The sequence below is a fragment of the Orcinus orca genome, chromosome 10 (assembly GCF_937001465.1).
Source record: "Orcinus orca chromosome 10, mOrcOrc1.1, whole genome shotgun sequence".
Lineage (NCBI taxonomy): Eukaryota > Metazoa > Chordata > Mammalia > Artiodactyla > Delphinidae > Orcinus > Orcinus orca.
In genome coordinates, this window is record NC_064568.1 from 77,464,645 (window position 1) to 77,489,616 (window position 24,972).

General features: G+C 46.1%; 1 protein-coding gene across 2 annotated transcripts in view; it reads right to left on the reverse strand.

The window, feature by feature from the left end:
- The window catches only part of TNFRSF21 (TNF receptor superfamily member 21), a 64,691-nt gene extending 40,163 nt beyond the window's left edge, over positions 1–24,528 (reverse strand). Inside the window, exons 1-3 of one of the 2 annotated variants that reach the window (XM_004267505.4) lie at positions 24,034–24,528; positions 5,548–6,199; positions 3,509–4,003 (exon numbers count right to left, since the gene is read on the reverse strand). In XM_004267505.4, coding sequence (XP_004267553.2) covers positions 3,509–4,003; positions 5,548–6,199; positions 24,034–24,120 — 1,234 coding nt within the window. In that variant the 5' untranslated portion in view covers positions 24,121–24,528. Of the gene's footprint in view, positions 1–3,508; positions 4,004–5,547; positions 6,200–9,245; positions 11,498–24,033 lie in introns of those variants that run through there. The other variant, XM_033423865.2, reaches the window with a different exon arrangement.
- Positions 24,529–24,972: the final 444 nt, after the last annotated feature.

Here is a 24,972-nt window from a genome sequence, read left to right on the forward strand (position 1 = left end):
CTAGGCGATTTTATCCCCACCCTCGTCCTCTTGAACAATTCAGTGTGAAATGGACAAGGACCAGAAAACGATCTTATTATACAGGATTATCTGCTGCCCAGAACTCACTGCAATCAGATCAACACGGTATTGTTTCCAGAGGCCTCTCTGAGCACCTGGAATGGTTTTTCTGAAACAGAACCTCTCTTTGTTATGGGATTTTACCTGGGTGTACCTTTGAGAATAGCAATTTGGAAACAGACCTTCCTTAAAAAAACACCTTAAACATAAACTTCCCAATGCAAAATCCCGGGGAAAAAGGTTCAACTACTGGAAGAGATAATAACATCTGAGCGAGACGACTGCGATTTAGTTGGAAAAGTGTATTGCTGAAATACTGCTTTCTCGGAAGGTAGGCTCAGGTTTTGTTTAATTTAGCACTTCCATTCTTTCTACAAAATAGGATTGCTTCAAGGACACAGACATAGTAGTTTACAAGGTTATAGTGGCCATAAGAATGCCTAAGATCATGGTATTAAATTGCTTTCTGCTGCTGGACCAGATTTACTTCTACAACTCCCTGTGTTCTCAAGAATTCTGAAAACTGCACTGCAAGAGAGTTTAGAACTATAGCTGACCATAATCTAATCTATAAATCCAGCTACTAAAGCAATGGAGTCGTTTCTTTAATAAAGTGAGGGCTTCCCTGGTGGTGCAGTGGTTAAGAATCCGCCTGCCAATGCAGGGGACCCGGGTTCGATCCCTGGTCCGGGAAGATCCCACATGCCCTGAGGCACCTAAGCCCGCGCGCGCCACAGCTACTGAGCCTGTGGTCTAGAGCCCTCAAGCCACAACTACTGAGCCCGCGTGCTGCAAATACTAAAGCCTGTGTGCCTGGAGCCCGTGCCCTGCAACAGGAGAAGACACCACAGTGAGAAGCCCGCACACCGCAACAAAGAGTAGCCCTGGCTCGCCACAACTAGAGAAAGCCCGCGTGCGGCCACGAAGACTCACGCAGCCAAAAATAAAATAAATAAATAAATAAATTTATTAAAAAATAAAATGAATAATGAGAGGAGCGTTCCAAATATTTACATAATTAAGCACAATGTGAACACTGTTTTCTGCTAATTAGATATGTTAGAACAAGTGTTCTGCCTGGCCACCTTAAAGGACAATTTAATGAAATATAGGATCCTAGGCAGGACCCTATACCAGAGGAAAAAGTATGCTGTTTATCAAGGGCCTTACTGGGTCAACTGACAAGTATGGAATATGGACAGCAAATTAAAATACTGCATCCATGTTACATTTACTGAAGCTGAAAACTGTGCTGGTTTTTTAAGAGAATATCCTTATTGTTAGGAAATACATACTGACGAATCTAGGCCTAAATGGTCATAAAATGGTTCAGAAAAATTATTTTATGTCTGTATATATGTGCATATACATGCTATATATTGTGTACTATGGAACATTATATAATATTATATATAACATAGATTATTCTACATGGCACATTTTATAATATAAAATTTATATTTTTATAGAAAGAGAGCAAATGATAATGCAAAAGGGCAAAATGTTAACAATAGGTCAATCTGGGCACAGGTATATAGATATTCTTTGTACTATTTTGGTAATTTTTCCATACGTTTGAGATTATATCCAAATAAAAATTTTTTATTAAAAAGGAGGAAGAATTGGAGCCTCCCTTGCCCAGATGGTTGCTTGCAAAGAGTTGTTTTATTCAAGTCTGTATAGGCTCATCCCAAGTCGGAGGTTCACCCCAGTCTGACTTTCACTTGGTTTGATCGTTCATATAAATTAGCAAAAAGCAGCAAAATGAGTTTTTCTTTTAAACTTTCTCTACATTTCTGATTACAAAAGTAGCATGTACTTATCATAGAAAATTTGGGGAAAAGACAGAAAACTAATAAAGAAGGAAAAAAATCCACATAAATCTCACCAAATCCCACCAAACTGGAAGAAACATCGTCGTTTTGGCATATTTCCTTCAGTCTTTATTCCCAAATTTTAAGAGAACTAGGATAATATTCTATAAAGTGTGTAGTGCGGAGCTTTTTTCTTTTTCCCATTCTTTAACCTAGTATAAACATTCTCCTATGTCATGGGTAAAAAGTAAAAAACTTCATAATAAAATCTTCAGTGTCAACATAATATTCTACTATATAGATATGCCATAATTTACATAGCCATTTCCCTAAAACCAGCCCTTTGAGTATTTCCAGTTTTTATTTATTATAAATAATGCTGAATTAAAAGTTCAAGATCTTTGTGCTTAAATTTTTTTTTTAATATTTCTGGTTTATATCTTTATGATAGATTCACAAAAATAGAATTGCTGGGCCAAAGAGTATAAACATTTTTAAGACTCAATACAAAAGGCCAAACCACCTTTTAGGAAGTTAAGCTTACCCCTTTACCTCTTTTTTTGTTTGTTTTTTGTTTGTTTGTTTTGCGGTACGTGGGCCTCTCACTGCTGTGGCCTCTCCCGTTGCGGAGCACAGGCTCCGGACGCGCAGGCTCAGCGGCCATGGCTCACGGGCCCAGCCGCTCCCCGGCAAGTGGGATCTTCCCGGACCGGGGCACGAACCCGCGTCCCCTGCATCGGCAGGCGGACTCTCAACCACTGTGCCACCAGGGAAGCCCACCCCTTTATCTTTAAGGAAAACGATCCCAAATGGGATTATCAAAACTTTGAGTTGAAATATCATTTAATATTAAAGAAACGTAAGTTACTGCCACAGTCTGAAAACTGTAGTCTTCAGAACACACTTAGCTGCTAGGACAAGTTCTATAAGCTATTTTTTGCCCTCAAAAGAGGAAGAAATGAAATATTCCAGCCTATATCCGCACACACTGACAACTAGGAAAAAGATACAGGGCCCAGCCTCAGATGATAACCGATATACTAAGCTTTGAGTGTCTAAAACCCAAAAGACCTTTCGATCTTCCTGATAGAAAGGCGATCCTAAAAATATAAGGGGGAAAAAGTACATGTGAGAAGAGTGATAGGAACCTAAAAGCAAGGTTCAAATTCAACAAGGCAAATTTAAGACAAGTTGTTTTTTCCTCCCTCAGTTTTCTGAGCAGTCCCCTGTGAAGAAGGGCTCCAAAGCCAGGAGACATGGATTCAGTCCCATCTGTCCCGAACAAAAGACTCCCCTGGGTCAACGCAGCCAAACCTCTCTGAACTTGATTCCCTCACTTGTTAAATGATGAGGTTGAACAAAGTCCCTAAAGGTCACTCTCACGTCTCTGATGCCAAAACACTGTCCTCTAAATGTGCCACGGGGACAGGTGACAGAGGAGTTCTTCTCTCTGAACGTTATTATGTCGAAGGCTGACCACCTCCTTTTCCGTAACATGACTGAGATCAAACAGCACTTGGTATTCAAAGGAGATTCCAGAAACTTTGCATTTCCCATTCCTTCTGCCCACAGGGACTAGGGAGGGAGAGGCGGGGGATCTGGAAGCAGGGGGAAAAGACGGGAGGGAGGCTTACCGTGGCCATTGCAGTAGTAGACCCACTTCTCCCGGTTCTGGGTGGGGGTCATGGATTTCTTGAGCCCCGCCTTTTCCACAATGGTGCTGGGATCCTGCCGGGGCCCCTTCTTCAGCGTCCTCGAGCTTTTCCGGATACTGCACACCACGATCACCACAAGCACCAGCAGCAGGAAAAGCACGATCATCCAAGGCAGATGCTCATTGATGTCAAAGTGCTTGTGTGGGTTCTGCCTGGGATGGCCCCTCTTGAGGCCTTTGATGGGCGTGCTGGACTTCTCGCCCCCGGTGGCCTCCATGGACGGCAGCAGCTTCAGGATGTGTCTGTGGTGGGGGCCTTGCTGGTGGTTGACTACCTGGAGGTTTGGGAGGGTCTTGTTCGTACCTTCCTCCCCCTTCGCTGAGCTTGTGTTCTCAGGGACTGTCCCTTCCTGGATGCCACTCGGCACCTTTGGTCTAACAGAGGCAGAAGAGTTGGATTCTGTTGAGTTCACGCCTAGAAAAAAGAGTAAGGAGGGGGGAAGAGCTTTTCTATATGTGGGGCTCTATACATTCCCTCCTCTTCCTAGACATCTCCAAACCAGGCCAGATAATCCAAGAAAAGACGACCTTTGGAGCTTAAGAGTAAACGGCATTGTACATTTTCATAAAGACCCTGACAGCACCTTTATGGAGAAGGTGAAAACTCAGCTTAACAGCTAAACTCACTTCCTCATGTCAAAACCAAGGGCATCCTCAGGGATCCAGTGTCTGAGCGTCACAGCAGCTTCTCCTGTGCTGCACATACTGAGTCAACCCTTAATTGTTCTGATTATTCAGAAAACTAGTTCCAACTGAATTCCTTTGTCCTTTAGTTTCGTTATTGCTACGCTCCCACCAGTTGGCTATTTCACGGTGCAGTGGTAAAGTGGAGAATATGACTAAAATAAAGAAAAGAGCTCGAACTCCAAGCTAAGTCTGACGAGTGAAAGGTTCGGTGAGACAGGTCAGTGAGTAAGATCAGGCAGGACTTGCTTAGTGTGTGCTGGTGATAAGAGGAACAAGATTTGGGCAGGCAGCTCCGTGGACTGCTTTCGGAGAAGCTTCCACAAGCATTCTCTATTAAGGAGTGAAAGCCTGGGAATTCGAGTCCCAAGAGACAGGACCTGGCCTGAATCAACCCCTGAGGAAACCTGGGCAGGTCATGGGATCTCTCGGAGGTTGTTTCTTCATTTCAACTGGCGGTTGTGAGAAGGCCCTCCTTATAGAGTCATCAGGAAGGTCAAACGTCACCACACGTGAGAGTCTGCTGGAAAGCGCAGCTCACACTGGCTGTCATCTCATGAAAATTAAATTTAATCAAAAAGGACATGAAAATAAAAACAATGTTATTCTTGCCTGAGGTTCAAAATGAGTTCTGAGGAAAACTGGGATACACTTAATGGAGAACATAAAGTCCTTTGAAAAAAAGAAATTCTTTTCTAGATGTGAACGCTAGTTACCTTCAATGTGACACGGATGTGCTTGTTTCCTGAAGCTTCTGCCTTACTGTCCTTTTTCTGGCCCACCTCAGATCCAACATTCATCCCTCCCTTCCAGATGTCATGGTATTTTTCTCCCCTTCTCCTTCTGACCTTCAGGCTGTGTCTCCCCAGGATTGACTGGGTGTTGGAAAACTTTTCATCTAGAAGGGACCTTAAAACAGCTAAATCACTCATTTATGGTGTCATACGATTGACAAGTTTGCAACCAAGGCCTGGAGAAGTTCAGTGACTTCCATAAGGCCACACGCTGACCTCGTTTCTCAGTTTTGATTTTCTAGCTTGATGTCACCTAGTTCTCAGATACTTGCTCCCCTCAATAGATAAGTTCTGAGTCTCAATGTTTCTAACAGGTCCAAAGAAGCTAGACTTTAAATAGCCACAAAATGCAAGCCCTTTCTTCAAGGGGTGACTTTGGAATAGACCAGATGGAGAAAATATCCTGGGTCCAAGCCCATTCTCGGTACCTCCACGGGGCACAAAGCCTTCCTCACATACATAACTCATGAGGTTAAGTTACCTTTGGGAACATAAGTGGAGGAAGGGACTTCGTGGGGTTCCACGTGCTCAGGGCGGGAAAGGCTGATGGTGCCAGGGGAAGGAGGGGTGGTGCTGGAGAGGGGCGGGAGCGTGCCACAGATGTTGTCTGCCTCCTTGGTCCCCAGCCTGATCACCACCAGGTTCTGACTCAGACAGTCTGTGTACGCTCTGCATCTCATCACACTGGAAGGCACATCAGAGAAGGTCCCCCGAGCACACTGCTTACACCGCACGTCCTCCGTCTCCGTCCCCTTCTTCCGCACCCCCCAACCCACAGGGCACACCGTGTGGGGGGCGCAGGTAGCATTTGACTGGAACATGCCAGGTGGGCAAGTGCATTCTCGGTCAGTCAAGGCAGCACAAGGTAATTTCTCAATCATCGGCCGGGGGCACGGCTGACTACACTCGTGGCATTTCTCAATGCCGTTCTCGTGTCTGGTAAAGGTCCCCGTGGGGCAGCTGCTGCAGACACGCAGGCTTGTGTTGGTACAGTGCTCAGACACATAGGTTCCTGCCGGACACTTGTCGCAGGTAAGCACCTGGCCGGTGACGCGGTCGACATGGTGGTATTTGCCAATGAGACTTGGGGCCTTCTGTTCCAGCTGAGCCCTGGTGGTACTGAGGAATCCAAGCTGAAAGAAGGAAAAAGCAGGTGGGGGGACAAAAACCAAGAAGGTGTTACACGGGAAGAGGAGGAGAAAGGATGGAAGAATCCCAACCCCACCATCATCATCATTCCCATGAAAGGTCTGACCCGTTCTGTACCCTTTTAACACTGCGGCTGCAACATAACAGAGAGAGAAACAGACTCCAGTTCCGTACGGGGGCCTGATCTCCTGGCTGTGAAGCTTTGGTTTTGCTGCCTGACCTTTGCCTCAGCTTCCTTTTCTTCCATCTGTAAAATGAAGTTGACAGTACCTCTCGAACTGATTGTAAAATCAATGGAGAATATGAATGTGAACGCACTTTGGGACTCGCATTAAAAACGCTACACAGAAGTCAAAATCCTAATGCAAGAGGAAAATAACTTGCTGAATAGTGTCCTCCTTCTATGACCCAGAGGTTGCGTGGCCATTTCTTGATACCAGGACAAGTCAGCTGAGAAGCAGCGTGGAAAATATTTGAGCTGCTACTTCCCTAACAGGTGACCCGGTTGGAGTTGACCAATAGACAAAGGTAAATGTTTTTTGTTTGTATTTTGTAAAACAGAGGCAGGTCCTTGGCATTCTTAACGAGCTTTAAATAACAGAATTAATGTTTTTAGATGCACATCCTGTTTGCTGAGCCTCCGAAGGCCACAGTCAACCTGCAGCCGCCTAGGAGCCCAAGCACAAAGCTTGGGGAGGAGGGCAGTCAAGTTCAAAAACTGTATTTAAGAGACTTCCCTGGTGGCACAGTGGTTAAGAATCTGCCTGCCAATGCAGGGGACACGGGTTTGAGCCCTGGTCTGGGAAGATCCCACACGGCGCGGAGCAACTAAGCCCGTGGCCACAACTACTGAGCCTGCACTCTAGAGCCTGCGTGCCACAACTACTGAGCTCATGTGCTGCAACTACTGAAGCCCGCGCGCCTAGAGCCCGTGCTCCGCAACAAGAAAAGCCACTGCAATGAGAAGCCCATGTACCGCAACAAAGTGCAGCCCGCTTGCCACAACTAGGGAAAGCCCACACGTAGCAACGAAGACCCCATGCAGCCAAAAATAAATAAATTATTTTAAAAAAAACAAAACAAAACAGTATTTAAGAATGTTCCCTATAAAATGTAAAGACAAATTTAGATGATACCGAAAATCTGATGTTAGGGAAAACACCTGAATCGAGAGACACAGTCACTGAGAAAAGTTCAGGAGAACAGGAGCCAGAAAACGCGAAGCTGGCTCTCCCTGATCAAGATCCTTACTTCTCTCCTTGATACAGAGGCAGGGAAACTAAATCAGAGCTTCAGACAAAGACTAGGGCCTCAAACGCAGCATCAAAATTACCTGAGAAGTTTTTTAGTAGTCCACATCCCCAGCCTATCACCTGGTATCATGTGCATGTGCAGTGTGGCCAGGAATCTGTTTTGCTTTGGTTTGGTTTGCTTGTTAAGCTTTCCAAGTGAGTCTCATCCCCAACTAAGTTTTAGACCCCCTGAACCACGACGGGCCTCCTGGGGCTCTAATCACCTATGATTCTGAGACAGCTCAGTCCCACGGTCAGAGCCCTTCCCTCTGCCTCTCACCCAACCTGGCACTTTTTACTGTTTTAATATTACTCTTTTTTAATGATTATTTTTATAACAAAAATAAACATTCTTGTCACAATTTTAATAATTATGAAATAGAGTGAAATGTTTAAGTCTTTGCTCAAATCCACCCATTCCCCAGAGAAACGCACTGTTCATTCTGGTGTGCACCATTCCTGAGCATTTACACATAAAACACACATACATGCTTTCAGCTGGCCAGTTCAGCTACTTTGGGTTTGGGTTTGGTTTACGTATAGAAAGGGGACAGGCCATACCCACTATTCTGTGACTTGCTTTTGTTCACCTTCTAATACTGCATCACCGAAATCTTTCCATGTCTGAACACATAAGTACTTCCTTCTCTGTAACGGTCAAGCTCTCTTCAACCGTATGGATATACCTTTGAACATGCGCGTGGTAAAGAATTTAGAGATACTTCCTACTAAGGACACGTAGACTGCTTCTCTGTCCATGTGTCAGTGTACGCATGTTTCTTTCTATAATCCGTATTCGCCTCCTTCCCTTCCCACACAACACCCCAGTTTCCCTCTTCTTTCCTTCTCATCCCAAACGACAGCTACAACTATGCTGCCCTCAGTCTTTTGAGAACCCCTTTCTTCAAGGACCAAAGAACTAGGAACCTCTCACTCCTTCCCCTCTTTATTACTATGAATTTACTAGATACGTATTTTCAGCCTACGAGAGCACCAGACCTGAAATACAAAGAATACCTGGGCAAAGATTGAGAGAACGGAGGACTTGTGTTCTTGTCCAGACTCTGCCTTAAGATCAATCGGACCCGGTTTTACATGCTTGTAAAATTATCAGGTTGGACTAGGTTGTATTCAACTCTAACCTCTTCAAGGTGTCTGTGATTGTTTATCAAGTTCCACCTTCTCTATGAGGCCTTTACAACCATTCCTAGACACCCAGATGCCAAGCCGATGAGCAAATTCTTCAACACATTTCCTGTTTCCTCTGTTCATCATGTTGGTGCCTAACGACATATTGCCTTGTAATGTTAGTTGACGGCTTCCTCAGTGTATATACTTATCTTCCCATAATGATTATAAGCAGCTCGAGGCAAGGGTCAACCACGTAGATTGCATTTCCTTCCTTGCTCAACCACCTGTGACGAAGATCATGGAAATGATAAACAAAGGATCCTCTGAGCCGAGGGTCAGCAAGCTACATGCCCCCTGTTCCTGTAAATGAGTGTTATGGGAACCTCGGCATTCATTCAGGTATTGTCTATGGCTGCTTTCATGTTATTCACGGCAGAGTTGGAGAGTTGCAATAGAGACCATATGGCCGCAAACTTAAAGTATTTACTATCTGGCTCTTTACAGGAAAGAAAAAAAAAAAAGAAGACTGCCAATACCTGTGCTCAGCCGTCAAAAGAAATGTCAAAAAATTCAGGGACCAGGAGCTCACTCACAGACACACTCATACCTCCTCGGAGAGTCCAGCAGAGTATGGAGTTCGTGGCTTCCTTTCTTGACACCCATTCCAACTGACACGCCAAATCTGATCCTTCCATCCCCTGCTTAAAACTCTCAATGGCTCCCCACATGACTTACGATGGAATGCAAAACCTTTACCAGAGTTAGGGCTTACTTGGAAATGCCATCCCTGCCCTCCCCTCCCCAACTTAAAACTGGTCTCATATTCTCCCCTCATATACATTTTTTTAGGCTAATAAATGCTTTATTTTTTTAAATTTATTTTATTGAAATATAGTTGACTTACTATATTGTGTTGTGTTAATTTCTGCTGTCCAGCAAAGTGACTCAGTTATACATATATATACATCCTTTTCCATATTCTTTTCCAGTATGGTTTATCACAGGATATTGAATACAGTTCCCTGTGCTATGCAGTAAGACCTTGTTGTTTATCCATCCCCTCATTCCTGTTTTTCCTATACGACTACCTTTATTTTGTAGTTACACATTCATCTGCTTAGTGTTGTCTTCCCCTCTGGACCACAAGCTCCACGAGGATAAGAATAGACTCTGTTACATTCTGATGCTCTCCAAGTCCTTGAGGACAGTACCCAATGTGTGGTATAACTGGCGAGGGTTTGTTGGCTAAATGAATGAATGGCTTTGCAGACCGTAAGTAATTAGAAGCAGCAAAGTAGAAGGTGGGGATGGAAGAGGTTGCTGGGCATGAGCACGGATATAAAGGCAAGTGAGAGAAAACCAAAATGCCTCCACCACGTAGCCATCATCACTCAAGAGATAAAGCAGGTTGGCACCTTTCGGTGGAAAGGCAAATAGTTTCGCCTCCAAAGCCCCTGAGGATATCACTCTGTTTTAATAGAACCAAAACTGGCTTATAAGAATTATGCTTTGTGTGGTGCTTAAGATGACAAGCAAATGTAACGAAGAATTTAAAATACCTCCCCTTCATTTCATAAAAAGATTACACTAACTTGGTGCTTGGAATTATAAGCAGTATAATGAGATTATTCTCCACAAGTCACCTATGTCCCATCTTAGCTTCAACTTTAGTTATTTGAAAAATTTCATGTACTTAGGACACTTATTTCACCACCAATCATGGTTAAATGAGCAAATATCAGTGTACCACCCCAAACTGTACAGGATATGGGAGCACTGTAAATACTTATGAAGTGATTAAAAGGGAAAACCCAAGACAAAGCAAATTTCAAAGGAGGGAAGAGGTAGCTCTAAAACGACCAGCTATAAAGGCCTCCACACTCACCTTGGTGATACACATCACACCTGTCCTGTTATATCGCTTCTATTCTAGGGCACAGAGATGGACCCAAGAAGCACCAGCTGTGCTGACACATGTCAGATTACTGGTGCCTATTTCTCTTCAACAATTCTTATCCCGTGACGTCGTCCTTCAAACAAATGGGGGAAAAATTCCACGCAGTTTATAAGTACAACGTGTTTATGTCATTCTTGTTCCCTATCAAATTCCAATCACTTTTCATGGAAAATGAGCAAACTCAAGACAGTGATAAACTTTTGTCTATTCGTAAGGGATCAGCAGGAAGACCACTTGTGAGTTTGCTATAGAAAATGGTTCAATGCTGCCTAAAACTAGTACATCAAAAGGAATCTCTGCTACTGTGGTTACGATAACAAAGAAAAGGGAACCAAGTTATTCCTGAGATGGTGACTATAAGACATACTAATAGATGCTCAAACAGCAAAAACCAGGCAGGGTAGAAACACCCCCAGAAGTTCTGACCATTTTATTTTCAGCATCACATTAAATTTGTAATCGCAAGACACTGACTGCTGGGAATTCTCTAGACTTGAAGAAAGAAAAAGAATGTACAAAGAGAAAGGCACCAGGGGTAAAGCTTCTACAAAGCACGGACAGACCTGTTCTCAGTTGTGTTATATAAATGCGGTTGGCTCTGGCACTGTCTACTATCCTCTCTGATATAAAAAAGCCTTCTGTTGCTAGGGTAAAAGCAGGGACTGCTGTTAAAGCTGGCAGATCTAGAGAATGCTGAGGCTAGAATGTGCTGACAACAGGACCAGAAGGAGGCAAGCTCGGGGGACACAGGGGAAAAGGGAAAAAAATGGGCAAGACTGAACTAACCCGGATGCTGTCTTCCCTGGAACCTACAAGGCAGAAGAGTGTGTACTCAGCCTTCAGGCCTTGGACCACAGAAACGCATCTCCCTCCATCCATCACGATGGCTAATTCTATAGGCTAAGACCCCACCTACGTGGAGAAGCCAACTTATAAATAAGACAGGTAAAGGTGTAGGGGAAACATGCCTCTGGGCTCACTAAGAATTTATAGAATCCTCATATAAACCAAGGCAAAACTAACACCACCAGCCAGGCCAGCAACTCCAGCCTGAAAGTATAAACAAAACCTAATTTAGCCTGAAGCATCTGAGCAAGCCCAGCTCTACCAGATCCTGATTTGGAGCTGGGGGGTGGGGGTGGGGGGGGGGGAGGGAGGAGGGGGGAGGGTATGGAAGTGGTTTGACCTGTGTCTCCATTTCCTCATTAATATAATGGAGATAATAATAATACAATTAAATAATTTTAATAATAATGCAGTAAAAATAATACATAGGATAACAATCCTAGGGTTGTTTTCACAATTAATTGTTACTACACATAAAGCAGGTAGAACACGCAAGACCCAAGGAAGTTCTCCATGAATGTTAGTTATTTTAATCATCACTCCTTCTACTGTCATTTTACTCTAGTTTAGCTTCAGTCCCTTGGGATTAGACAACTTTTTAAAACACCTCAATTAAAACACAAATATCCAATAGAGAACAAACTAGTGATTACCAGTGGAAAGAGGCAAGGGGGAGGAGCAATACCGGGATGGGGGAAAAAGGGTTCCTATGGGATTATATGAATACGAATCATGTGTATGAAACTTTTGAAAATTGTGAAGCACTACAGAATTTAAAGAAACTTTCATTCAATAAAAAAATAAAAAATAAATAATACCTGTTTTTTTACAACACTAACTAAAGAATAAATGTGTAGCCTCCTTTTTATTAAAAAACAAAACAAAACACGGGAGTTCCGTGGAGGTCCAGTGGTTAGGACTACGTGCTTTCATTGCAGAGGGCACGGGTTCCATCATCCCTAGGTGGGGAACTAAGATCCCACAAGCCGTGAGGTGCAGCCAAAAAAAAAAAAAAAAAAAAACACGAAAATATCCGATTCTTGATAAGTGTGTCAAAGACTCTAGATTAAAAAAAAAACAAAAAACACTGTAATCCTAAAACACACGCTACTAGGCTAGGAGCCCACACAGAACAAAACATACAGACCACATGGCAAAGAGGTAAAAGACAAGCAAGGACCAACTGGCGTTTCCAAACAGATTTAGAAGATAAACTTACTATACAGCAAATGAGAAAACACAGAGGAGAAAGGATGTGTTACTAGTAGGTACCCTGGAGACAAAGGGAGAAGAAGTTAAGTCAGAGGTTCCCGATTCTAGGGTCTACAACACCGGTGAACAAACTCCGGCTTTTACATTTTTAATAGTTGGGGAAAAAATATCAACAGGAGAATAAAATTTTGTGACACATGAAAAAAATCATTTGAAATTCAAATTTCGGTGTCCACAAATCAAGTTTACTTGGAACCCAGCCACACTCATTCCTCTGGGCATTGCCTAGGTCCGGCTTTCAAAGTACAGAGGCAGAGTTGAGTAGTTTCCACAGAGATCACAGGGTCTACATGGCCGAAAATACTATCTAGCTCTTTATAGATAAAGTTCACCAACCCCTGGTCTAAAAGTTTAGGAAATGCTCCTGACTGGAGCCCTGTCTTGCAGAGGCACAATTAATGGCAGCCTGATGATGGCCCCAGGAGGCCCAGAGGGAGGGCTGCAGAAAATGGTGAAACTTATTTGACCATGAAATCCTTTACTCACGCTAGGAGTATGAACATTCTGCAGAACACATTGATGTAGTTCTCACCGCCAACATGATGCTGAATTCCAGAAAGGTTAATAAACCCAACATTAAAAAGATCAAATATAAAATTTAAAGTAATAGCAATAGTTGATTTAGCCCATCTGTAAGGAGATCGACGTCTAGGAATAAAGACGCAGACGTGGAGAATGGACTTGAAGACACGGGGAGGGGGAAGGGTAAGCTGGGACGAAGTGAGAGAGTGGCATGGACATATATACACTACCAAACGTAAAATAGATAGCTAGTGGGAAGCAGCCACATAGCACAGGGAGATCAGCTCGGTGCTTTGTGACCACCTGGAGGGGTGAGATAGGGAGGGTGGGAGGGAGACGCAAGAGGGAGGAGATATGGGGATATATGTTTATGTGATTCACTTTGTTATAAAGCAGAAACTAACACACCATTGTAAAGCAATTATATTCCAATAAAGATGTTAAAAAAAAAAAGAGATCAATGTCTGACTATGAAAACAAAAATCAACAACAAAAAAGAAGATACTCTCAGACACAAAAGAAGATACTCTCATTTTCTGATACTCTCAGAAAATAGGTTTAAGAAATTAACCGAGGGAAATCCCTGGCAGTCCAGTGGTTAGGACTCCACACTTTCAATGCCGTGGCACGGGTTCAATCCCTGGTCAGGGAACTAAGATCCTGCAAGCCACACGGCACGGCTGAAAAAAAGAAAAAGAAAGAAAAAGAAAAAAAAACATTAACAGAAATGTTTGCATTACGAAATATAAAAACATTAAAAGTAGACTGGAAAAATATATGCCACATATAGCTAATAAAAGCTTACAACTAAAAATGTAAAGAATTAATGCAAAGGAGGTTAACACAAATTCCACTCAATAGTTGAGACAGAAACATTACAAGGGAAATTATCCCATGGATAAATTGATGATATCCCTAGCAACTACTGAAATGTAAATTTGCACAACCAAGGACCTTTATATGTCTATATTAAAGCAGCATAAATAAATTAAAATGAGAAACTTCAACGTTGGCAGGCTTGTGGGGTAGAAGGTACATTTATAGGTTGCTGGTGATGTTCTTAATGAATGTAGTCTTTCTAAAGACAATCTGGCAACATGCAGCACGAGCCATAAAACGGTTCATTCATTTCCTGCGACCCCGCAATTCCACTTCGGGGAATACACTTCAAATGCACCTCACTTTTGGGAACAACCCAAAAGGGAAAAGAGCAGCTCGTCTGTACAGAGACAACTCTATTACTGCTGCTCGCTTGCGGTAGGAAAACAATGACAATAACCTAAGTGTCCAACCATAGGGGGATGACTCAACACACAGCCAACCAGAGAAGAGGTGGGCTTAAAAACTGGCGGGCATGAAGATTGCACTGACATAAATCACAGCACCTCAAACTCACATCCAAACTTTGGGTGTCGGGGAATACACTTCAAATGCACCTCACTTTTGGGAACAACCCAAAAGGGAAAAGAGCAGCTCGTCTGTACAGAGACAACTCTATTACTGCTGCTCGCTTGCGGTAGGAAAACAATGACAATAACCTAAGTGTCCAACCACAGGGGGATGACTCAACACACAGCCAACCAGAGAAGAGGTGGGCTTAAAAACTGGCGGGCATGAAGATTGCACTGACATAAATCACAGCACCTCAAACTCACATCCAAACTTTGGGTGCCCCAATCCCACCCACTCCTTCCCCAGCCTCCCCTTCAAAGGAGTCAGACCATCAAAGACTAAATTCAAGAAGCGGAGAGTCATGGGATTTCCCTGGCGGTCCAGTGGTTAGGATTCCGAGCTTCCACTGCAGGGGGCATAGTTTCGACACCTGTGCCCCCCAGGGAACTAAGATCCCACAAGCCACACGGTGCCAGGGAGCCAGCCTTGATGACTGCTTTCTTTTCACTGCACCTGCCCACTCGTATTTCACCATCAGGAAACTCTCTTCAAACTCTTGCAGATCTAACTGGTAGCCCCCCATGTTCACTGCCACCGCCCCAGAACCATCATCTTTCCCCTGAACTATGGCAAAAGGTTCCAACTGGCCTCCTGCATCTACGTTTCTCCTTTCCAACCCATTTTCCACAGAACTGCCACGGTGATCTATTAAAAAAAAAAATCTAATTAAAGCCATATTATAACCCTGCTTCCCACTGTACTCTGAGTGATATCCTGACATATTCGTATCTTTAAAGATCTTGTACAGTCTGGCCTCTGCCCACCTCTTCAACCTCAGTCCATGCTCCCTCTGCCTCTATTCGCTGAGCACCAACCACAATGGCCTTCTTTCCAGTCTCTGAACATGTGGGCCCTTTCCTACCTCTGGGCCCTTCCACGTGCTGTTCCCTCTTACTGGAATATTCACCCTTCTGCTCTTTCAGAAGATTAGTCTTTAAATATCAACCCTTCTGTCTTCCCTGATAAACTATAAACTTCAAGAGGGAGGACCCATTAATAGCCTTTTACCATCACATACCCAGAGTCTAGCAATGCCTGATGTTTAACAGATGCACCATAAATATTTATTAAATGAGTGAAAAATATGTCCCTGTAAGATCACAGAAAAATAGCTACAGAAAGAAACGCAGAGCACAAGCACGTACATATTAGTTTTAACCGTACAGGAATGGTTGTTTAACATCCAAGAATAAGAATGAATTGGGAAGGGGCTTCCCTGGCGGTCCAGTGGTTAGGACTCCGTACTTTCACTGCCAAGGGACCAGGTTCAATCCCGGGCCCAGGTTCAATCCCTGGTCACAGAACTTAGATCCCACAAGCGGTGCAACGTGGCTAAAAAAATAATAATAATAAATAAATAAAATGTTCCTTGTTAGTAACTCAAATACCCTTGAGATGTAGCTCAAAGTATTGAGAGACAGATCAAGCTCTCACTACCCTCTAACTTGTCTAGAATGAATGAACAGTTAGTTTACAGCAAAATCCTTCTGGAATTCATTCAACAATCATTTATTGCTTAACTACTATGTGTCAGGGCATTGAGCCAGAAACACAAAGATGAATAGCACATTGTCTGTCGTCAGTAAGAAGCTGAAATGGAGTAACGCTGGCCCTGAGCATCCCACATGGGGAGGGAAGCATACCCAGATCTTGTCCGATTTGGTATTTCTCCTGGACCAGGTACACAAGATTTCAACCAAAGAGAGAAGAGCCATGGACGTCCAGAAGTAAAGGAAGAGCAAGGAGTGACTAACGCCCAGTTAGATTATTCTGGGAACCTGTCACCATTTGCCTTTGAGTACTTTTCCCCCTTCCCATCCTCTTGCCTCTATTAACCCTGGTTATGCTGAAGTGGCCATACCTAAGTTGATATCAGATTATGGTCTTGTCTCTAAAGGATTCTTTGGGAAACCAGAATGCCAACCTCTTTCCTGGAACCAGTGATAACATTTCTTCTCCCCTTATGCCTTTCTTTAGTCTACTCAGCACCTACAATCTATGAAAACCTTGCTTAGGAGAGCGCTACAAGCGTGATAAACCAAACACAAACACATCACCTACAAGACCACGCAAATCATGGAGCCCAACCAGTTTCTAAGAGACCTGAAATGAAAAGTTAACAAAGAAAATACTAGTAACAGATGAGGCAAACCCATGCACTGATCCTATACAAATACTCAGGCTGGCAGCAAAGAAAAAAGCCCAAGAGGTCCTCAAGTTCTCAGGATGAGTTGAAACTGCCATGCTAAGCAGAACCCGTGTCATACTGTTACTCACTAAGCAAATATTTTTCAAAATGACCCAAGGAGCAGGAAAGCAAAGCATCTATTCCCTATTTATAACATTTCAATGTGCAGGAGTATCTTTCCATCTTAACCATAGCACCATTCCTTGTCAGAATCACACCATAGGAAAATGCTTGCCAAGGGCTGCATGCCCTCCCCTTTCAATACACACACACACAGGTTGCTTTTACTTTATAATCAGCCCTTTGGGCTAAACTTCCAAATGCCATCGTGGAGCAGAAATGCTCACCCAGTGGAAAGAGAATGTTCGACTCTCAGGTAAAGGCATTCCTTTAACGGGAAACAAAATTCCAGTCAATTAAGGTTACCTGTGCCCTACCCACATCTTGGCAGAAAGAGCAGTGTGTAGGAAGCCAGGTCGGCCTAGATCTGAACTGTCTCTCTGGCAGTTGACAACTGCTTGACCATAACTTCTCCTAAGCCTCATTTCCTACAAAATGGGACTAATGCTACTACCTCATGGACTTGAAGGTTTTATTGAGATCATTTGTAGAAGGTATTCAACACAATGTCAACGGTACATGCTCGATAAATAGAAGCTTAATGATACCAACATCGATGATTCATATTAAGAGCCATTACTATTCCTTCCCTCTGGGCTGTCAGGGCCAAAGCCCTCTTAAAGCCATCACTGCTCATTGGATTCCAGAACCCATGAACTCACTCCTTTCCTTTCTCCTAAATCCATTCAACTCAGGCTCCTTCTCCCAAAACAGACTTGCAAATGGCTCCAAGAACTAGAGCCACCAAGCAGTCCTGGTGGCAAAAGAGCAAACGGAAAATTATATCGGGACTTCCCTGGTGGTGCAGTGGCTAAGAATCCGCCTGCCAATGCAGGGGACACGGGTTCGAGCCCTAGTCTGGGAGGATCCCACATGCTGCGGAGCAACTGGGCCCGTGAGCCACAACTACTGAGCCTGCGCGTCTGGAGCCTGTGCTCCACAACAAGAGAGGCCGCGATAGTGAGAGGCCCGCGCACTGCGATGAAGAGTGGCCCCCGCTCGCCGTGAGAAGATGGGGCTATAGCACGCTGCCCTGACTCCCCACCCATGCCCCGCCCAGTCCCACCCCTGCTTGAGGACCCCCTGAGCGCAACTTTCCCACCAGTGCAAGCATCCATCTTCTCCAAGGCCAGGGTGCTAACATGTGGAAAAACGCCAGAGAGCCAGAAGCCAGGAGAACGGACCGTTCCTGGAGGCCTTCAGCAGCTCTTACGAAGCGTGAGGTCACCACTGCTTTCAAGCAACGGCCTAAACGTCCGTGAGCGCCAGGTTTCTACAGCTCTCGTGAGCGTTCAGCAGACACTTAAACATCTGCCAGGTTCCTCCCTACTTATAATCTCTGCCTGGCTCCTCTCCTCTTGGACTCAGGCTGGAAATGGGAGGTGGTAGAGTAGCCAGGTGGCAGCACACAAGCCGATTTAGGATGCCTGTTTACTTTTTGGTATTTGACAAATACAAACACTGGGGCTGGGCCAGTATTTATTCACGACCTCACCCCGCCCCTAAAGAATCGAGGCTCAGCAGCTGCTATCCCAGCAACAGTAATGCCCAGGGTCCCGCTAACGCTAAACGGGAATTCAATTTGGGGACCAGGTTAACTCCTATCACGGCTTCCGTTTGCATTCTGTCAAACAGACATAGCTGCGCCTAATGCTCTAGACTGCATCCACTCCAGATGGTCGTCGGGCACACGCCCAAGGGCGATGAGAGGCTCTTGTCACCGAAGAGAAGCACCTGAGTTTTCCAGGAAGTTGCCAGGTGACCTGGCATCACCAGAGTCTGCCAGGCCTGCTTGGGGGAAGAGGGCCAGCAGAGTGAGTGCTTACCAGAAAAAAAGGCATGGCAGTTGACAGAAAGAAAAGTCACTCAATTCACACTGGCCCCTGAATGATCTGATGATGCATCTGGTCATTTCCCATCACTCACACACACACACTTAATAAAGTCTACTTGAGCCAATTATAGTTTGAATACTTTATAAAGGGCCGGCTGAGTACAAAACCCATTTGCAACTTCTCTATGGAATCTCCGAAGAGACGTTACCTCTCATCCTCACAGATGGAGTCAAGTGTAAGGTGAAATGTGATGTCTTCTGATCTACAAGCAGACTGAGCCCACGCACACTCACCCCATCCACCTGGAGAAAGGGGCCTTCTGCAAACAGTGCTGGAAAAGACAGCATTAACTGTGCTAACCTCATCCAGCTTGAAAGACTCTGTTCAAATTTAGCCACACGAAAATATGTAATCTAGCCGGTTGGTGGACCTATGCCGATTTAGTCCCGGGTACTTCCTCAACTTAAGGTAGCATGCATTCCATGACAAGGAATCGTTTTCTTGCCGATTTGGTGCGCCTGTGTGTCTTCTTTACATGGTAGGTTTGTTTATTTGTTTCGGACTGGGCCTGAGACAGATTCAGCCATATGCCTTTAGAAACAGTTGAGATGACAATTCAGATGAGAAAGCTCGATCCCATTCTACACATTTTGACAACAGGGATGGGAGATTCCCGGGGTACATGAGAAACCCTGCCTTCCGGGACAGGTCTGCATTCCCTACTCTTCTGAGTCATAAGTCACTTTCCCTACCAAGGCTAGTAGATATCATTCTGAGAGTAGGAAGACGTTTCTTCTTCTGACTTTCAGACTAAAAGCCAAAATTATTTCAAGTAGTTTAAAGATGTTAACATCTATCACATTTTGTGTATTACTTTGAGTATAGTACATTCATCCACTGATTCTTTCTGAACGCGTGAAACCCAACCAGCACTATTGATAGCCACGTACATTTATACACCAAACGTACTATCAAATTATCAAATTAACTTTGATAAGCAAAGGTCAGGAGATGGCATTAAGCTAGACATCTAGTCTCAAAGACACTGACAAACACCATACGTGGGACTTTCTAGACTAGCACAGCTGAAGGATCTTACAGCAACTGTCCTATCTGGAATTCATAATCTGTGCAGATGAGTGGTTTCTAAAATTTCAGACCTCATTTCCTTATCAATTACGGCTCCCTTCTTCTGACTGTCCCACTGCCAATATTCTATCTGTCCAGTCAAAGCAACTCCCTGAGGGCAAGAGACACCTTTGAGTGTGTTGTGTCATGCTGGGCAAGCCCTTCTAGGGCATTCCTTAACTCCGGCACAAACCTTAAGGTCTCATTTATCTGCTCTTCAGACTTTTGGCCTGAAACACGCAATATTGTTTTTTGGGGTTTTTAAAAATATATTTTATTTATTTATTTTTGGCTGCATTGGGTCTTCGTTGCTGTGCACGGCTCTCTCCAGCTGCGGCGAGCAGGGGCCACTCTTCGCTGAGGTGCGGGGGCCCCTCATTGCGGTGGCCTCTCCTATTGCGGAGCATGGGCTCCAGGCGTGTGGGCTTCAGCAGGGAAGCCCTGAAACACGCAATATTTTGCCTTTCAGTGTGTGGTTCACTTTCCAATATCACACAGACATCTCAACGCATCAGAAACAGGGGCTTTCGGACTTCCCTGGTGGCGCAGTGGTTAAGAATCCGCCTGCCAATGCCGGGGACACGGGTTCGAGCCCTGCTCCAGGAAGATCTCACATGCCGCGGAGCAACTAAACCCGTGCGCCACAACTACTGAGCCTGTGCTCTAGAGCCCACAAGCCGCGAGGCTAGAGCCCGTGCTCCACAACAAGAGAAGCCTGAACACTGCAACAAAGAGTAGCCCCCACTCGCCGCAACTAGAGAAAGCCCACGCACAGCAACAAAGACCCAACGCAGCCAAAAATAAACACATTAATTAATTAATTAAAAACAAAAAAGAAACAGGGACTTCCCTGGCGGTCCAGTGGTTAAGACTCCGTGCTTCCACTGCACAGGGCGTGGGTTCAATCCCTGGCCAGGGAACTAAGATCCCACAAGCCACGTGGTGTGGCCAAAAAAAAAAACAACAACAAAAATAAACGCATCAGAGACAGAAGTGCAAGCAGCAAAAACACTTTCCTCCAAAGGCACTGGTGTAATTCTCATCAACGTCCTGCAACAGACCAAACCACCAGCCTCAACTCTCCCCCAGTGAGCCTTCTCTCCTGTTACATTTCATCATCGGGCAATTTGGAGTTGTGAAACCTGCAGAGTGGCACAGGAGGGAGGCATGAAGTGGGAGAGGGAGTCAGGCTGTCCTCGGTCCCAGCTCCAGTGCCATCATCCCTTGGGAGCTGGGTGGCCTAGGACAATCAATGAAGTTTTTGCAGCCTCCATTTTCCCAACTGTAAAATGGAAATCATCCCACCTGCTTCAGAGATGTTGGGAGTAAGAGAGATACTCTCTATAAAGCACCTGACACATACAATAATAATAGTCATATTATATGTTATATGTATATATATTATATATTATATAAAGATTTTTTAAAGCTTATAGTAAGTTCTCTTTCAGTTAGCCTGTCATCACACGAAAGAAATTGTCAAAAATCATGACAACAACAAACACTGTCACCCAAAAAAGGAGATATTTGAAAGAAGAGTGATGGAAAGCCATAATAAAAAAACATTTTATTGGGTTTATTATTTTTGAAGCTAACGGCAACGAATGGGTAGGGCATTATCTCCCCACTGGCCCCGGCAGTGTTCTGAGCGTGCTTCCGTGTCTACCTGAGCTCCAGTACCTGGAGTCTGTCATTTTCACATGGCCAAGAATCCCAGTGGGATAAAGAATCCTTATAACGATGTCATGGGGTCATCTTTTTTTTTTTTTTTTTGGCCGTGACTTGCAGCATGCAAGATCTTACTTCCCTGACCAGGGATTGAACCCGTGCCCCCTGTACTGGGAGCGTGGAGTCTTAACCACTAGACAGCCAGGGAAGTCCCATGAGATCATCATTTTATACAGTAACAATGCCTGGGCTGAGGACTGGAGCTTGCAGAGCGGGAATGGGAAAAATAAAAGACATTGCTTCCCCACCCTGGTGACCCCTGGTCCACCCTCTCAATATCCCTTCAGGACAAAGGGGTCAACTCTAGGCCATTCCGTGAACTGAAGTGGAACCTTTCTTATCATAATTAGCAGAAGAATAAGGACTCATTTTAGTTAATATCTTGAGATTGCTTCTAAACATGACTATAAATTTCTTTTTTTTTTTTTTTTTAAAGACAGCCAAACTTACATTCTCAAGTCTTCAGCTGCAAATTCAGTGCACAATTTTTAGGTCAACTGGACTTAATGATTTCGGAAAAGGAGCTGGGCTCTTTCTCCGGAGGTTAAAGCAAGCTGCACTTGGATTACGTTCTGACCTTACTTTAAGCATCTCATGCAGAAATGGAAAGTCAATGAAATACTGCACTGACTTAAGACTTAACCCAGAGATGGGCTCTATGGGGAGCTTAATGATCAGATGTGTTGGAGGGATCGGACAGGCACGTAGTGGGGTGGCCCATAGTGGGGCACAGTAGTAGATATAAGGCTGACAAGGAGGCAGCTGAAGGATGGACCTACTTCATCTTAGGATCAATGTTCCCTGGGCCTTAGATGGGCTTTTCTCCACACCAAGACTGTCCAATCCAGGTTCCCTGCTTTAAGAGACCTTCCCCCTCTACCGCTCATCACCCACCACCCTTGAGTCAACGATAAAAATCTTGACTTTGCCATTTCTATAAAATGGGCAGAAAAGGGTCTTTGAAGGAAGACTGGGACTTGCCTCATTATAAATGCTAACAGCACCGAACTTTTCTTTAGTCTCTCTCTTCCCCTTTAAAACACACCCTCACACAGGGAACCAGAGTGTCTGTAGGATGAATTCCCAGGCCATAGCAACTGCAATGCCCTGGGATCTAAGAGATCTTGGCTGGCCAGGCATTAAGCCCTTTGCGAGAAGGAGACAGCAAGCCTGCCTTTCCCTGACACAGCCCTGCCATGAAAATAGCCTCTTGTTTTTTGTTTTTGTTCGGCCTTTAGCTAAGAATCTCCATCCTCCTTGAGGAGACAAAAAGATATGCACGGGAAGCTTATGGTGGTTCGGGTTTGATCTTAAGTCAACTTTCTTCCCCCTAACTCATCCCATTCCCCCCAACATTTGCAAAGAAGGGGAAGGGTTCTGGGGAAGTTGGGGATAAGTTTTGGGTCAAAGGTGCTTTCAGGCTCTGACCAGATAAGTGACAGAGAGGACTACCTACAGAGCACGCCCTGGAGCTGAATGCAGACCGAGTGCCCGAGGAGGAAGCTGCCTCACCCTGCAGGCTCACCTGCCCGGCCACAGGTAAGCGAGCGATAGGAAAGACTGGAGAAAATTCAGCTTCCTTTATGGAGAGCTCTCTCCCCCTCCCCCCACTCAAGTGCCAACGCGCTGTCTGCCTGGCTGCGAGCCGGCGCTTTGGAGGCGCCTCAGAGCGGGTCTCAGGGTTCTTCTTTGGGCGTGCAGAAACCGGGACCCACCCAGCCAAAGCGGAGAGATGGGGGGAGGGGGCGAGGCGCCCGCGCCGAACGCTAGGCGCGGATGCACGCCGCGGTCTTGGGAGCCGGCGCGCACAGGTCCCGCGCTCTCCCACTGCGGTAGCATCCCGACATGACACTGCAGCTGCAACAAAGCGGCGGCCGCCGCCAGCCTCGGCGCCCACCCCGCGGCCCCAGCCCCACTCCACGCGGCGGGGGCAGCGGCCGGTGGCCGTGGGGGTGCGTGGAGGGGGTGGAGGCCCCCGGAGGGGCCGAGGAGGGGGAGAAGCCCTGAAATGCGCAGGAAGCCCGGTGGACACCTCCCGCACCTCGCCCGGCGCAGCCAGACTGCAAGGAAAACAATTCGCCTTCATTCCGGAGTCCCGGCTGAGCCCTACGGCTCCCCCAAATGACCCGGTCCGAGCCCTCCGCTGTGTTGCCTTCCCTCGGTCGCAAACCTCCCGACCCAGCCGGCCGGACCCCAGCCCCCCGGACCCCAGCCCCCCGGATCCCAGCCCCCCGCAGCCCCGGCCCGAGGACCCGCCCGGCTCCCGGAGCGCGGTGCCTTCTGCTCCCACGCGGCCGCCGCCCCCGGCTCCCCCCGTCCCCCGCCCCCAGCAACCCCGAGCTCTCACCAGGAAAAGGCAGCCCGCGATCATCGTGGCTCCGGCGATGCGGCTGCAGGAGGCCGGGGCAGTGCTGCTGCTCGCGGAGATCCCCATGGCTGAGCCCGGGGCTCGCAGGGCGCCCGGGGCGCGTGGCCCCTCGGCAGCTGGAATCAGCGGCTGCTTCTGCCCAGCGCCGCATCCACCGCCGCCTCCCGAGCCGGGAGCCCATCTACCTCCAACACCCCATGTGCACTGCGGCAGCCGGACAGCCCGACAGAGGAGGGAGGCGGCGAGGGAGGCTCCGGGGGCGCTCAGCACCTGCCCAGCTGCGCGGCTGCCCGGGCGGGGAGAAGCAGCCGCGGCTGCAACCCGCGCCTCCCCGTGCTCTCCTCCGACAGCGGCTGCGGAGAACCAGGGAGGAGGGCTGGGAGCGAGAGAGCGAAGGAACAACTTCCCATAGCGAAGCCTCCAGCCGCTGCCAACCACCCTCCTCCGCTGCCCAGACCGGCCGGCGAGGGAATGAGTCGGGTGGCCGCCGGGCGCGGGGACACACGTGGTGGTGCTGAAGGGGCGGGGAATCGGCCCTTTGTGATGTCACCGCGAAGGAGGCCGGCTCTTTGTGCGATCAGAAGTGGGAAGGCGGTCCAGGAGGAGCGCGGAGGGAGAAGTTGCCGCCTGGCGTTCGCCGAAGAAATTGCAGCTGCTTATTGACCCAGGGAAAACTTTGCGAAGGTATGCACACCCTTGACCCCAATTTATTTCCTCTTTCTAAGATGATTCTCAGTAAATTATTTCCTGTGACAGACGCCTTTCTATTGCTTCTGGCTCAATGATTAAGGACAGCAAACGACCATAAAGCATTAGATCAACTGTATGCCATAAAGAGACCAACAACTTGGTTCTCAAACGTAGCTGCGCTTTAGAATCAGCTGGAGAGTTTAAAACATACGCGTTGATGCCTGGTCC